Here is a 16,170-nt window from a genome sequence, read left to right as displayed (position 1 = left end):
CTTTTGGCTCGCAATGAGATCCTCATTAGGAGAATCTTGACACCACATTGCCACACTGGGTTGAGACTCCTTTTGGGCCTGCCCCCTAGTGGTGACATTTACTTCGATAGTTCCCATGAGGTCATTGATATCGAAGATCTCACCATCAATGGCTGCTTTCTTAGCGAGGGAATCTGCTAAATCGTTCCCATCTTTATCAGCGCCAGGGTGTTTTGAATGACCCCTTACCTTTTTCCAATAAATGGTAAGACCGTGGGTATTAACAAGCTCATCGATTTTACAGAACAGTTTACCATGTTTGACTGGCTTTTTGTTACTCCTTGTCATGCTAGTTCTTTTCCAACTGGGAAAATATTCCACAAAACTGTTCCGAACATACTCAGAATCTGTTATCAAAACAAACTCCTTAAGGTCATGTTCGATAGCCATTTGTATAGCTTTATACACAGCAGCAAGTTCTGCGACCTGGCTACTTTTGGGACCAATTTTGTATCCCGCAGATATCTCTGGAAATATATTATTCCATACGATACCGATACCTGCAACCAGCATCTTTTCATCTCCTTCTGTGTGAAAAGAACAGCCGTCAACATATGCACATGGTAGTGATTTGCAGTACTCCTCTTCATAGGATTTATATGGAGATAGAGATTGCTCTTCCAGAAAATCGTTTTCTGGTGGCTCATCTTTATGTTCCACATGAGTACAATCATGGAGTTCAGCTAATCCTTGAGCAACTGGATTTTTAGTATCCTGTTTATATTTGATTTCCAGTGGCCATCCCATTAGGGACATTGTCCATGCCGTTATCCTACTGTTTGACAGGTTACCTTCTTTTATTTGGTTACTTTGCAAATATTGTAGTGATTGGTGTGCAGTTTCTACAATGATCTTTTCCCCTTGAATAAAACTTCTGAAATATTGCAAAGCCCACACAGTTGCTAATAATGCCTTCTCACAATTATTAAATTTGATTTCAACTGGTGATAGTGATTTACTGGCATAAGCAATTATTTGATTCAGTCTTTCTTGCTTTTGGAAAAGAACTGCACTTACACTCTTGTCGGTAAAACCTGTTTCAACATAGAAGGGTTTACCACCTTCTGGATAAGCAAGGCATGGGGCCTGTATGAGTTTTGTTTTAAGCTCAGATACAGCTTGTTCACGGCACTCATTCCATTCCCATTGTACTCCTTTCTTTAGCAGCTGCAATAGCGGCTTTGTAATCTCAGCATAGTTATCTATGAACTTGCGAGAATAATTCATCATCCCCAGGAATGATCTCAGTTCCTTGAGATTTGTGGGGGACTTCGTATTTTTGATTGCTTCCACTTTCTTTTTCTGTGGATTAATTCCTTCTGCAGTAATTTCATGTCCCAGGAAATTTACCTTGGATCGGCACCATTGAGCTTTCTGTAGGGAAAGTTTAACACCTGCTTCTCTCAGTTGATTTAATACATATCTCAACTCTGAAATATGTTCCTCAAAGACTGTACTTTTGATAAGGATATCATCGACATAAGTTAGTGTACCTCGTTCTGCTGCATCAGGCATTGCTTTGTGCATAAACACAGCAAATTCGTGGCCTGCGTTGATGTATCCGAAAGGCGTCCGGGTCCACGCAAATTGTCTATTACCGAATGTGAAGGCTAGTTTGTATTGATCCCTTTCATCCACTTTAATTGTCCAATATCCTTGTGCGCAGTCAAGGGCTGTGAATATTTTAGACCCTTGGATTTGCGCCAAGCATTGGTCAATGTATGGTACGGGCCAACCAGACATGTAGACACGTTTGTTTAGTTGTCTCAAGTCTGAGCATAGACGGAACTGACCATTCGGTTTAAGAACTCCGAGTACTGGATGATTGAAGGAACTGTGTACTGGGCGGTTAATACCTTTCTTTTCCAGGTTCTTAACAATTTCCGATAATGACTCGTAGGCTGCTAGCGGAAGTCGATATTGTTTGATAAACACAGGGGGTGCATCTGGATCAGTCAGGATTCTCGTAACATGCAGGTTAGTTTCCCCACAGTCATAAGAGTCCTTGGCAAACATGTCCTGGAAATCCCAGAATAGTTGCCTTAGCTGCTGTCGTTCTGATTCATTAGAACATCCATCAGCTATAGAGAGTTGTTCTTCTACCCGTTCCTGAAATTCTGGGAAAATCTCAGGTTGACCTACCTCATAAGCTTCTTCAAGCCTATTAGTTAAGTCATTTGGGGTGTAACATGCTTGATCCTTACCCTGCTGGAGTGTTTGATACTCACTTTCATTGATTTCATGGTTAAAAATCAATGATGTTTCCTCGACATGACATGTACCTTCCTCAGAATTGAAAGGATAAATAGAGTGTATGCTGAACAATCCTTCAGGTGTTGAGAAATATTGTTGGTCCACTATTTGTTCTTCTGTCAAATATTCATCAGGTATTAATCCAATGACTTCATTTTGGAATCCAAAAGTATAATACTCTGAGTCAATGGCTAAGCCAATCATTGTATCCTCCTGTAACGTGATACTATGAGGGCTCATGTTTTGCATGACCATATATAATGGTTCCTGATGAATATTTATTAGGGGAATTGGTTTTACCTTCAACCCCAATTGTTGCATCCGATTGGATAAACAAATCAATGCATCTGCATTTCTCATCTTTTGCCCCATCTTTACTCGAATGGGTAAAAGAAATGATTTGCAACCTTCAGGGATTTTTACTTTTTCAGCGACAGTGATATCCACTGCATATGGTATTCGCTGTCCCCATCTCAGGGCTTGTTCTCTATCCTGGAATTCCTCTGGGTTTCCGGATAATTTGGACCACAGAACATTATTGACCAGATCAACCTGTATGGCAAATCGGTGAATAATGTCGTTTCCTAAGTACATTTGGTACTGTGGTTCCTTTAACACACTGAAGACATGTTTTGCAGATTTGTTTCCTAGAGACACAGATAAGATGCATTTTGCAATTACATTATGACTCTGGTTATCGTTATCCAGATCGTGGATCCATTCCTGTGTAGAGATACATTTGATTACCTGCGGGTCTGTAACCTGCTTCAGCAGTCCTAGGCTTATGTAGCTGGCCTCGGATTTGAGATCCAACTTGGCATATTTTACCCGAGCAATATTATTTACCTGCACGGGAACCAGCACATTGTCATTGGTTTTCTCGATTTCAACCAATGCCTGTGTATGCTTGGTTATGCCTGCCACTTCCTGGTTTCCCCCTTTAAAGGAAATAGTTAACACATCCTCTTCAAGGACTATCTTTTCAATCTTATCCTTTCGGATATTTATGATGTGAAAAGCAGTGTTAGCATTTTCCTCGGGTTTACCGTTTTTCAGGATAGTGACTTCTGGTATCTGACTGTTCCGGAAATGGATTTCAACAGAGTTAGGCCTTTCCTCAATCATATGGCAGCTGCGTTGCAATTGTGCATTGCTGGAGCGCTCAAAATCAATTGGAGTATTGACTTGAGCCCATATTGCTTCATTTATGAAGTCAATTATGGAATTTAGTCGTTTGAGCAAATCGATTCCAATGATCAATCTATCATATGGAAGATCAACAATCAAAGTTGGATGTTTAATGATCTTTTTACCGATCTTGTATGTCAGCCAGGATGTGCCTTTTACTTGTAAACTATTACCACCAACGCTTATCAGCGCACCGTCAAAGGCTTTTAATCTTGGCTTCCTTTGTGATGAATCCAAGATCTGCTGGTAATAGTTAAAAGACAGAATAGTGACCTGGGAACCGGTATCCAGTAAACCTGGGATCGGTCCGATACATCCATCTTGTAGATGGGTATCGATAAAATACCGGCCATCTACCTGTTCAAGATTGCAAAGAAAATTGGAATGTTTTTCCATTTGTTGCTTCAGAGAATGATCTCTCTGCAGCGTCAGGGTATTAGGAACTTGTTCCTCCTGATTCCGCCTGCAAGGCATTTGGGTTCCCATGGATTCTACCACTGGGACAATCTGAACAGAGGGTACTTCACGCTCTGGCTCAAATGACATAGTATCACACATTTGTGGTGAAATATCAAGCACATTAGACTTCCCTTCCTCGACCTGGGGTAGGTCGGTACATTGCACATCATTTTCATTAACCGTATTGAGTACTGCCATATCCATCTCCGTGCAGTGATTTATCTCAGTTTCCTTTAGTTGGCAGAGCTGGGCCCTGCCTTCCCAGCTAAAAAATCCTCATGCTGTCTTCCTGCAGATCCCTGAGCCAACTTACCCATCATGTCACTGAGTTTGTTCACTTGATCGACAAGCTGATCAAACCTATTAGGTCGGCGAGGGTTCTGGTTCCGGGGATCATTTCTGTTCCCTGCGGGTGATCCACTCCTAGGTGAGTTAGGGGATGATCTACCCCTAGGTGAATTAGGTGGGCCCTGTCTCCTTTCCCACTGCTGCCTGGGTCGGTTATCCCACCGTCTATATCCTTGGGGACGCCTGTACCCCTGGGGTTCTCTATATCCCTGGTAACCTCTGTACCCCTGGCTACCCTGGTTTCCTTGGTAACCCTGGTATCCTTGATACCTGCGATTAAACCGAGGATGGTAGTCCTGGTTTCCAGAGCCTGAGCTATCCCTATCTGACCCTTTAGGATGTTGGGGCCTGTTTTGATTAGGGTTTTGTTGCTGTCTTTGGCCCTGCTGGATAGGTACTTTTGCAGGAGGTATTTTCTTCTGTTGGGATTCAAGGTTTAGGTCCGCTTTCACTTTGGTTTCTTCTACTCTGTGCTCTGGGTACTTTCTGGTGTTCCTCCCACTTACGTTGGAACTCCCACTGATATTGAACAGCAGTGTCGCTGAGGTAACCATTTTCTCTAGGGAGTTTCCGAAGTCTAACTCATTGGCCATGCTTAACTTTATTTGGGTAGGCAATGCATCGTAATATGCCTGTTTAAAATCAAGAGACTCCCAGTTAGGATTCCGATATGCCAAACTGTAAGAGTTTTTTAGCACAGAAAGGAATTCTCGGGGGCTCTGATCGGGTCGACAAGTAAGTCGATACACATCTCGTTTTGCTTCTGAGATAGTGCGATACGGCCCAAACTCCAGCTTCACTTCGTGTGAAACTGCTTGCCATCTAATGATACCTCGCTCCTTAAATGAGGTGAAATAGTGGCGGTATCTGTCATCAAAAACCCATGGGAGAAATCTGATTTTGTCTGCTTCAGACAGATTTAAAGAGTCCATAGTGGATTCATACAACTCCATGTGGGATGCTATTTGCGCTGAACCCTTTTTAGTGAACTTTGGCACAGCGGTGTTTAAGAATTTTATGATGCTGGCCGAGCTCTGTTTTTCTTGGGGGTACTGATTATTTCCCCTATTTGACTCCCCCCTATACGTACCTTTCCCCCTTCTTGGGATAGGGCTGGATTCTCGCTTTCTCTCATCAGCCTCCAATTCATCTGAATCAATATCAGCAAGGGAGTCGTGACCTTTATGGGAATCATCATGCCTAGGGGCCCTCATTTGCATATCTCTCTCTGGAGAGGAATCCAAATGTTGATCTTTAGGGACCCTTGTACTGTCATCGATTATGGTATTCATAGTCTTACATACCGTCTCCATACGATCCAACATGCCTTGCCATTTTAGGTCATATGGAGTGAGTATTGGCGGGCAAGGGCTGGATGATCTATCGAGTCTACCTGCCTGTTGGATTTTGAAGTACTGCTGTTGTAGTTCTTCAAAATCCTGTTTAAGTCTGCGATGCGCTTCACGATTCCGTTCGGCGTCTCTTTCCAGACTTTTGATCGCTACCTCCCTGTCTGAAATATTAATCATTAATTGGTCTCTATCAGCCCTTATAATTTGAAGATCTGATTCCACATCCCGTAACTGGGAGTTCAATGATTGGACGTCTCCCTCTGTTCCTTGCAATTGGGATCTCAACTGTACAATCTCTTTTTTTCTAGACTGTGCAAGGATATCTACCTCTAATAACCCATATAGAACAGAGGGTAGGGCGCCTAACAACCTCTTCTTCAGTTCGGAATCCGAGGTTATTGTGGTCATACATGAAAGATAATGATCCACCAGACCCTTAGATTGAAATATATGATCAGCTTCCTGTTTTATACTTTTCCTCATTCCGCTTATCCATTCATCTACTTCCTCATTATGTTTTAGTTGTATAAATATAAATTCCACAATTTTTCGGAACGTCTGTTCCAAATGCAGTTCTGAATCACTACCTGTAGCACTCATGATTCAATAGCCAATGCAATAAAACCAGCTCAATAAAACGTTTTTACACTGTTTAAACCAGTAATGGAAAGTAAACGGATCTCGCTGGGGCCTCCAATCTTATGTCGGGCGTTTTGTCAATGTTTGTATAACTTGTTTAAAAATAAATATAAAATCAAAAATGTAAATGTAACGCTCCTGGGAAAATAGGAGGAGTTAAAATACAAACATACGCCTAACTGTGTGAGCTTGTTTTCCGAGGTTTTACAGTACTGGTTTAAACATGCAAATAAATGTGGACCAATTTATAAAAATATCAATTTAATATCGAATAAATATTACAATATCAAAACAATATAATATTGCACTTTTGATATAAAACAAAACTCATAAGGTCATTCTTATAATAAGCAATGAGCTGGATAATAATTTCAGTAAAACATCAAAATGTTATTATACTTATTCACCAATACAAAAGGCTTAAACCAATTAGCAGTCAACTCAAATACAGTGCAGAGTTATGACTCATCAAATATGGCCGTCGGCCCTGTTACTCAATTTACCACAGGGTCTCTGGAGACAAAATGGATGAATTGAACGACAACAAAATGGCTGTTATCAAAATCAAAATGGCTGCTATAAAAAACAAAATGGTGGCTATCAAAAACAAAATGGTGGCTATCAAAAACAAAATGGTGGCTATCAAAAATCAAAATTGCGCAGTCCAAAATCAAAAATGCGCTATCCAAAATAAACTGGCTGATGTCAGCTATACCATTCAATATAACAAATTTAGGATGACTCAGTGGATCTGACGACTGGGCGTTGCCCCACAATCGCTATGCAATCAACTATAAATGACAGGAATTTTCCCTCTGTCTACACTTTAACCTCCGCTGGCCTGTGTTACTACACAGAGCAGGCGGGTAAAATACATATAATTTTGGAATAAAATGTCTATTGAGTCGTCCAAAACTTGGTTAGGTGTGGCTTGCACATGCTGCGGCAAAGTATCAAAATATCTAGAGGAGGTAGCTTGAAAGGTCTAGTTTTTTATCCAAGACTGAGTTAAACAGCCAGTTATCAATGAACATATGGTAGAACTTAGGTGAGTTGTTTCCAACTTGCAACTTTGGAAAAGCTCACCCCTTTTTAAAATATCAACCAATGAAATTCAATCAATACATCATATGTTCAGATATTCTGCGCTGTAATAAGCCGTCTAACTAACAAGAAAATCAGAACTGGGTTCAAGTATAGTCACCAAGATGGCCTCTGGGCGTGTTCCTCTTAGGCGTGGCTGTGTTCAGATGGCATGAATCCTCTATGTCCTGGTCTGCTCAGATCTCTTGATGGTCTGATTCTCCTTCATTGAATGACCCCTCTCATCTTATTCCCCTCACTACCTATGGTCCTGCCCAGGAGATTAAATCTTCTAGCCTATCACTGGGCAGTGGGAGTGATCAATGGGAGCTTTCTGTGACTAATCTTTAACCCAAGTGTAATACTGGCTTTCACCCTTTGTAGGTGCTGTTGGCTAACTAATCACAGACTTACTGGGATATTTGGCAAACTAAAAACAAAAATCATGTTTTATTATAACCCAACAGTGAATAAATCAATGTTATAAAAATTCATATCTTATGGATAGCTGATCTGGATGGGATCATTGGTTATTATTTATTATACAGTGACCTTTTCTACCATATTTAAGATAGATTGGATTTGATCCAAAAATCATTGGCATGCTTAAAACCACCATGGATCTCTTTATATAAAACATTGTTTTTGTTAGCATGGTTTTATATCTCTAACATTATTGTTTAATATACAACACTGGTAACCATATAACATTTCTATACCATTCTGGATATATTCATTCAGGGAATCTTCATATTAACACGTATACATTTTCAATAACATTTTCATATTGTTACTGGTTTGCCCAGCTATAAGAAAAATAAAGGTATTTCCTAAGCCTTGTGTTTGTGTCTGGACTTTGGAAACACAAATATTGCATAGAAACCTTGCATGGGTTTTGGTTTCACATTCAATGTAGCCAGGTTTGAGCCATTGTATACAGATATTAGTCCATTTTTAAACACACTATTGTCACTCAGACTCCTCTTGTTTGCTATCTTGTCAAGTGTTTTGACCTAAAACAAAGAATGGTCTGATATCATTGTTCCCAGTAAGGTGAATGGGATTACCCATTGCAAATAGCACATCAGCTGACTGCCTGTTGTTCAACATCTGACCTTCCTTTAGAGACACATACAAGTCAGCCTTGCATGGCAATATTACATCGCCATATTAAAATATGCTCTGCCTTTCTCAATGATCAATGTATATGTTAACCTATAATCACCCTACATTAAGAAGTCTTTGTCTTCTGTAACCTAAGGAAAAGAAATTATTAGGTCTATGTGTATCTGATCATACACAGTTCAGTTTATTGGAAAAATGATATCCCGCCATATGGAAATCTCGACACTCCTGATTTTTTTTCTTTTTTTTTTTTTTTTGCACCACATCATGTTTTTTACTGTTGCACTGACCAGCTTTCTTGTATTTTTCCAGACTTTATATCCGACCTCACATTGGCTCGTCAAGGCTACCCTCGCATGGCGTTCTCTGCTTGTTTTGGAGGCATCATATTTAGTATCCTTTTATGTTACTTGCAGTGTCTTAAAAAGTCAAGATGTTCAGGCGTTTAATATATTGCGATTTTCATCTTGTCTATACATCTGGTGTCATATTTGATAAGTATATTGTTAAACTAAAACAAAATGAGCAGACACTACCGAAAAAAACGTACCAGGGAAATCTAAATACACACTTGACGTCCAGAAGGACATTACCCTATAGGTACATGGATAAAACTTATAATTTTATTGTATCACTAAAAAGTTAAGAAAAGGAGTATCCCTGTTCTGATTACTCCACTGTGTGGGTTGTCAGTTATATATCCACAGTCCAGGTGTGGGGGTCTTTGCTTATCCCCCTTGACCCGCAGCCTGAGGTGCTGAGGCAAGGTGTAGCTATCCCACACTATTGTGACTGCTAGCCCCACAGTAAGCAGTTTGCACGAAAGGACAGTGAAAATGAATTAACCAGAGGTATATTGGTCTAATTCAAACACTTGGCGTCAAGTCCCCCATGCAAAACTGACTAAATGATGGGTGGGTATAAACAAAGTGCTAGGTGCTGTACAAAAACTTTAACATGGGCATGTTTCACCAAAAGGCTTCTTCAGAAAGTGTGCTATACATATATACAGTAAAACCTACACCAATTATTTACATATGTTACAAAAAAACCCATCATAATAGCCCCAGTCAGAGCTAAACCACTCAGATAATTGCTGTGTTTATAGGTCAGTGTTTAAAGCCTAATTACAATTTATTTTTTTTTACTAATTTTTCCACCCCTACCTGACCCCCTCCATTTTCTTCTATGGGAATTCTTAACTTCAGGAGGCACGGGGGCTCTGTTGAGTCTCAAATCAAATGAGATGATCTGATCTTTATCAAGGCATCATAATAAATACTGTATATTCTTCCTCTCGCTCAAACACCCAGTATTTTCTACAGTGTGATGTTAGTGAACAAATTGTTTAAATAATGAAGGTCATCTCTAGGAAAGTGATACTCCAGTATAGGTACGGTACTTGTTTACAAGAATATAAAGAGCCCAGATACGAACATTAGAAGTTAGCGCCTGTGCAAACTATCATAATTTGTGTATAAAAGAAACCCGATCTCACTAAACATCAATCTGATTATCAACTACAACACTGCCTATGTCTCTTCATTGTAGTTGATTCAGGTTCAACGCTGGTACCGGCCAGAAATCAATCACAGAGTATCATTTCTAGGTCATCCCTGATGGTCAATTGGGTCTGAAAACTGACCAATCCTTTCAGTCATCAGTTCTTGCTATTTCAGGTATGTTTTCACAACAATTACATTTCTGCTTTAGGGTCCAGGTGAATCCTGGATTTATTTTTTCTTTCTTGCCAGGTCAGACTTTCCAAGGTTTGTGACTGACTATGGAGTATTTGAATTACTTTGATCTGGATTTGTTAAACAATCTCCATGCTGCCATATTTGCCCATATGCAGGGGTCGAGTCCTGTGTGGACGCGGGTGAACGGCGTCCACCCACTTATTCTTCAGAGTGGACGCCGTTCACCCTGGCTTGTGTGGAGGGGAGCAGCGCAGAGAAGGCGAGCTATGGGGACAGCGGGGATGGGCGGACATCTCCCCCCATCCATCCCTCACCTTCAGGTTCCCCTTCCTGCCTCTCCCCTCTGGCATTTTGAAATGTTGGGCCCGGCGGCGAAAGTGGGCGGAGACTTTCCGCCTTCTTCCGGCCGCAAGGAACGCTCCGCTCTGTGTGCGGCTAGAAGACCAGACTAGCCACACACAGAGCGGAGCGTCGCTTGCGGCTGGAACGAGGTAAGTCTCCGCCCACTTTCGCCGCCCAACATTTCAAAACGCCGGAGGGGAGAGGCAGGAAGGGGAGCACGAAGGTGAGGGATGGGGGCGGGGGGGAGATGTCCGCCCATCCCCGCTGTCCCCATAGCTCTCCTTCTCTGCGCTGCTCCCTTCCTGCTGGCTACCTGGGCACATATCCCCCTGCCTACATATACTGGGCACATATACCCCTGGCTACATATACTGGGCACATATACACCTGGCTACATATACTTGGCACATATCCCCCTGCCTACATATACTGGGCACATATACCCCTGGCTACATATACTGGGCACATATACACCTGGCTACATATACTGGGGACATATACACCTGGCTACATATACTGGGCATATATACCTCTGCCTACATATACTGGGCATATATACCCCTGACTACATATACTGGGCATATATACCCCTGGCTACATATACTGGGCATATATACCCCTGACTACATATACTGGGCATATATACCCCTGACTACATATACTGGGAATATATACCTCTGCCTACATATACTGGGCATATATACCCCTGACTACATATACTGGGCATATATACCCCTGACTACATATACTGGTCATATATACCCCTGACTACATATACTTGGGACATATACCCCTGGCTACATATACTGGGCATATATACCTCTGCCTACATATACTGGGCATATATACCCCTGACTACATATACTGGGCATATATACCCCTGACTACATATACTGGGGACATAGACCCCTGGCTACATATACTGGGCATATATACCCCTGGCTACATATACTGGGCATATATACCTCTGCCTACATATACTGGGCATATATACCCCTGGCTACATATACTGGGCATATATACCTCTGCCTACATATACTGGGCATATTTACCCCTGACTACATATACTGGGCATATTTACCCCTGACTACATATACTGGGCATATATACCCCTGGCTACATATACTGGGGACATATACCCCTGGCTACATATACTGGGCACATATACCCCTGCCTACATATACTGGGCACATATACCCCTGGCTATATATACTGGGCACATATACCCCTGGCTATATATACTGGGCACATATACCCCTGGCTATATATACTGGGCACATATACCCCTGGCTATATATACTGGGCACATATACCCCTGGCTATATATACTGGGCACATATACCCCTGGCTATATATACTGGGCACATATACCCCTGGCTATATATACTGGGCACATATACCCCTGGCTATATATACTGGGCACATATACCCCTGGCTATATATACTGGGCACATATACCCCTGGCTATATATACTGGGCACATATACCCCTGGCTATATATACTGGGCACATATACCCCTGGCTATATATACTGGGCACATATACCCCTGGCTATATATACTGGGCACATATACCCCTGGCTATATATACTGGGCACATATACCCCTGGCTATATATACTGGGCACATATACCCCTGGCTATATATACTGGGCACATATACCCCTGGCTACATATACTGGGCACATATACCCCTGGCTATAAATACTGGGCACATATACCCCTGGCTATATATACTGGGCACATATACCCCTGGCTACATATACTGGGCACATATACCCCTGGCTATATATACTGGGCACATATACCCCTGGCTACATATACTGGGCACATATACCCCTGGCTATATATACTGGGCACATATACCCCTGGCTATATATACTGGGCACATATACCCCTGGCTATATATACTGGGGACTACTATACTCATGGCTACTTATACTGGGGACACCTATAGACCTGGCTACCTGGAGGTACCTATTTTGGGGGAACTGCTGTCAGATTATCTGCATTTTTGTGGAACCGCTGCCAGATTATGTGTATGTTAGAGGAACGGCTGCTGATAGATTTCACGTACTTTGGGGAACTGCTGCCAGATTGTGTATGTTTGGGGGACCACTACTGCCAGATTATATGTCCTTTGGGTGTTGCGTGTATTTTGGGTGATCCGCTGCCAGGTTTCGCGTATTTTGGGGAACTGCTTCCAAATTATGTGTATGTTGGTGGAACTGCTGCTGCCACATTGTCTATTTTGGGGAACCACTTCCATATTATCTGTATTTTGGAGGAACTTCTACCAGATTGTGTCTTTTTGGTGAAATGCTGTCAGATTACATCTATTTTTGGGGGATACACTATGGCAGAGCTCAAACTTCCTTGGCAGACCTTTTACATCACTGCTAAGGTCATGTATATTTGGCCCCACCCATGACCACGCTCGCGGTGTGCTTGACCACGCCCATTTTTTGGCGCGCCGCAGGGGTTCTCCAAGTGAGTCCGCTCACTTCTTTTCCCAGGACTAGACCCTGCCCATATGCATATATCATTTTAAATTCACTTTGTAGTACTTTGCAACAGAAAAGTACCATAAACTTGGTGAAAAAGGTACTTTGACTATTTGCTTGCTGGTGGGGTAAAAGGCGTGTTGCAAAAATATCACCTAGGATAAAACTTAGGTGAAATAGTTAATTGCATATGGGTCATTGTGTCTGACTTTATAGAAGTGGTGCTCTTCTGAGTGGTATAATCTGAACTTCCTGCTTTAACTGATGGCTAACCCAGTAGATATACCACCACTGCTAATCAATGTAATGAATGGTTTTAGTTAGCTTGTTAGTGTGTTTTTTCCTTGACCAGACTTCAGATGTGCTAATTGGAGTTGGTCTTGGTTGTCTACTCCAGATGAGCTCATCCAACACAGTATTAGAGGTAAGATTCTTATTTATTTATTTTATTTTTGCATTTTCCTGCTGTCCTCTATATTTGAATTCCTGGGGAGAAGTGCAGGCCTCCCACTACAACTTACACACTACACGGAGGACTACTGTGATCATTGTCCCAGAAAAGTAATAGTTACTTCCATCAATATGCCATCTTTACTGATTTGAAATAAAAATTATATATTAACTATGCCAAGTTATGTTAAAGGACAACTGAAGTGAGGGGGAGGCTACCATATTTATTTCCTTTTAAGCAATACCAGTTGCCTGGCTGTCCTGATGGTTCTCTGCCTCTAATACTTTAAGACATAGACCCTGAAAAAGCATGCAGCAGATCAGGTGTTTCTGACATTATTTTCAGATCTGACAAGATTAGCTGCATGCTTGTTTCTGGTGTGATTCAGACACTACTGCAGCCAAATAGATCAGCAGGGCTGCCAGGCAACTGGCATTGCTTAAAAGGAAATAAATATGGCAGCCTCCATATCACTCACTTCAGTTGACCTTTAACCACATTGACTTGAATAATATTCTTAAAGAAAACTTACAATATTATATAAGAACCTAAAATAAGGCATTCCCTACTAGTTAGGTATCTGTTCTCTAAGGTGGCCATTAATGATATGATTCTTTGTACAATCAAATCTCCGTTTAGACAGTACTATTGATCACATCGATCCGTTTTTCGGATCGATTCCATTAATCTGATCGAATTGGATAGTTGCTATCCTTCCAATAGTGGGCCAGAATGATAGTTTCTGATCGATCGTCTAAATAATCATATCGTTAATGGCCGCCTTTTGTTTTATCCAGGTCTTGCACAGATTAACGTATTGGGAAGTCTTTCACACACTCCAATTCATTAATTCTATGGTATGATTGAAGCGGTCGGTCCATGTGCACATTTTCTGTTACTTTCATCTATGGAGCTTATTGCAATGTTTTCTTTTCTCTTTCGGGGGGGAGGGGGGGGGGGTTAGTGGATGGAGGCTCAAGCTATTTTTTTATTTTATTTTTTTTAACAAGACTATTGTAGCTCTTGTGGGAACGGCAAATGAAGGTGTGATACATGGGCATATACTAAATCTCTCTTCACTTATTCTGCAGCTGGACACAGAAGGCCTGTTGGTGTGGATCTTGGCAGGAGGTCTTGGAATCAGCTTGGTTTTCTCACTGATCTTTGTGCCAGTGCAATGCTTCCATCTTCGACGGGCCTATGGAATTGCCCTATTCTTCATCTACATTGTCTTCCTGGTTGTTGCATTATTAACTGAATTTGGAGTAATCAAATTAATAGGCTCCTGACACTATAAAAGGAAGAAAAGCTGTGTTAGACCTCTGAGGAAGCGGCAACTCACAGCGAAACAGCTGCCAAGCAGTTTTTATTCACACCCACTGCCTACCTTGATGTATGCACCCAGCAGACAATAAAAATGCGCTTTTATGCATGCAGTGCCTCTTCTTCTCCACTACCTGGAAAGGAAGGAAAGGACTTGCAGACTAATATATTATGTGATGATTGCACCATTCTCCTCAGTCTAATGGCTGCATCACTGTCTCAGGTTTATTTTATTGTAAATTTTAAGCACAGGGTCAAAATTGTTTTACAATGTGTTTATTTAAAAGGGAAAAGGGGGGAGTTTAGTTTTATTATTTTTATGTTACAATATACTGTCTAATGATTGTATGACTTTGGTGGTTATTTTTGATTTTCACTGAAGTGCACATAACCTCTAAACAATGTTTGGACTATGAACTGAACCATGTAAGAGAAATGCTATGTGAGAGTTTTTATTTTATAGACTTATTTTTAAATAAAGTTGTTACTTTTATTGATTTTGTTCCTTTTGTGTTGGAATCAGCATCTAGAGTAGGGCTTCCCAACACTGTCCTCAAGTACCACCAACGGTGCACAAACATTCACAGGTTGAGGTAGTTAGTGGCTCAGCAGAGCTGTATAAACTACCTCTGTGGATTTCCACAAAACATGCACTGTTGATAGTACTGGAGGACAGGGCCCTGGTCTAGAGTATCGCAGGGTGCTTCAGGTAAATATGGATGATGAGGGGAAATATGTAATTTACATTCTATTCCCCTGCTTGGCAGATGGAAATCTTAAAGTGGACCTGAACTCTTGCACAGGACAGAAGGAAACATATAGAAATGCACCCTGTATGTATTTAGAGAGTTTAGTTTTTCTAATTCACCCTCATCTGTGACTAAGCACAAGTTGTAATGTGATCCCTCAGCTGTATCTGCTGCCTGCCAGGGCTTTTTGGTAAACACAGGATGTTAACCCTATACCTGCTTCCATAAAAGCAAGAAGTAGGCACACTGCAGATGTATTGCAGGATTTGTATCAGCTCTAAGGGAACGCAGAAAAAACATATCCCAGAATACTCTGTAGCGGTTTGGATACAGTCAATGGGCTCTATTCTCAAAGAGCCAAATTTTCCGCAAAATGTTACCGCTATATTCCCGCCGGCGGTAAACTCCGCATTTTTTCCACATTCACTAATATTTTCCGCATGTTTTCCGCATGCGGGAAAAAAGATGCGGAAACAGGCATTATTCATGCGGGAATCATGCGGTAAAAAGGTCGCATGAAAAAGTGTTTAAAAAAAAAAAGTTAAAGTCCACCAAGCACAGCCCTTAAGCCTCCACACTTCATTAAAGTCAATGGGATGCGGAATATATCACCTACT

The 16,170-nt window shown here is 41.4% G+C and overlaps 1 protein-coding gene across 2 annotated transcripts in view; it reads left to right on the top strand.

The window, feature by feature from the left end:
* The window catches only part of SLC8B1 (solute carrier family 8 member B1), a 102,091-nt gene extending 86,790 nt beyond the window's left edge, over nt 1-15,301 (top strand). For both annotated transcript variants that reach the window (XM_068239660.1, XM_068239669.1), the window contains exons 16-18: nt 8,799-8,879; nt 13,390-13,454; nt 14,573-15,301. In XM_068239660.1, the coding sequence (XP_068095761.1) occupies nt 8,799-8,879; nt 13,390-13,454; nt 14,573-14,770 (344 nt within the window). In that variant the 3' untranslated portion in view covers nt 14,771-15,301. The remainder of the gene's footprint in view (nt 1-8,798; nt 8,880-13,389; nt 13,455-14,572) is intronic.
* Nucleotides 15,302-16,170: the final 869 nt, after the last annotated feature.

The sequence above is a fragment of the Hyperolius riggenbachi genome, chromosome 1 (genome assembly GCF_040937935.1).
Source record: "Hyperolius riggenbachi isolate aHypRig1 chromosome 1, aHypRig1.pri, whole genome shotgun sequence".
Classification (NCBI taxonomy): Eukaryota; Metazoa; Chordata; class Amphibia; order Anura; family Hyperoliidae; genus Hyperolius; species Hyperolius riggenbachi.
The sequence above is the reverse complement of the archived record's forward strand: the minus strand, read 5'-3'. Positions and strand labels throughout refer to the sequence as shown.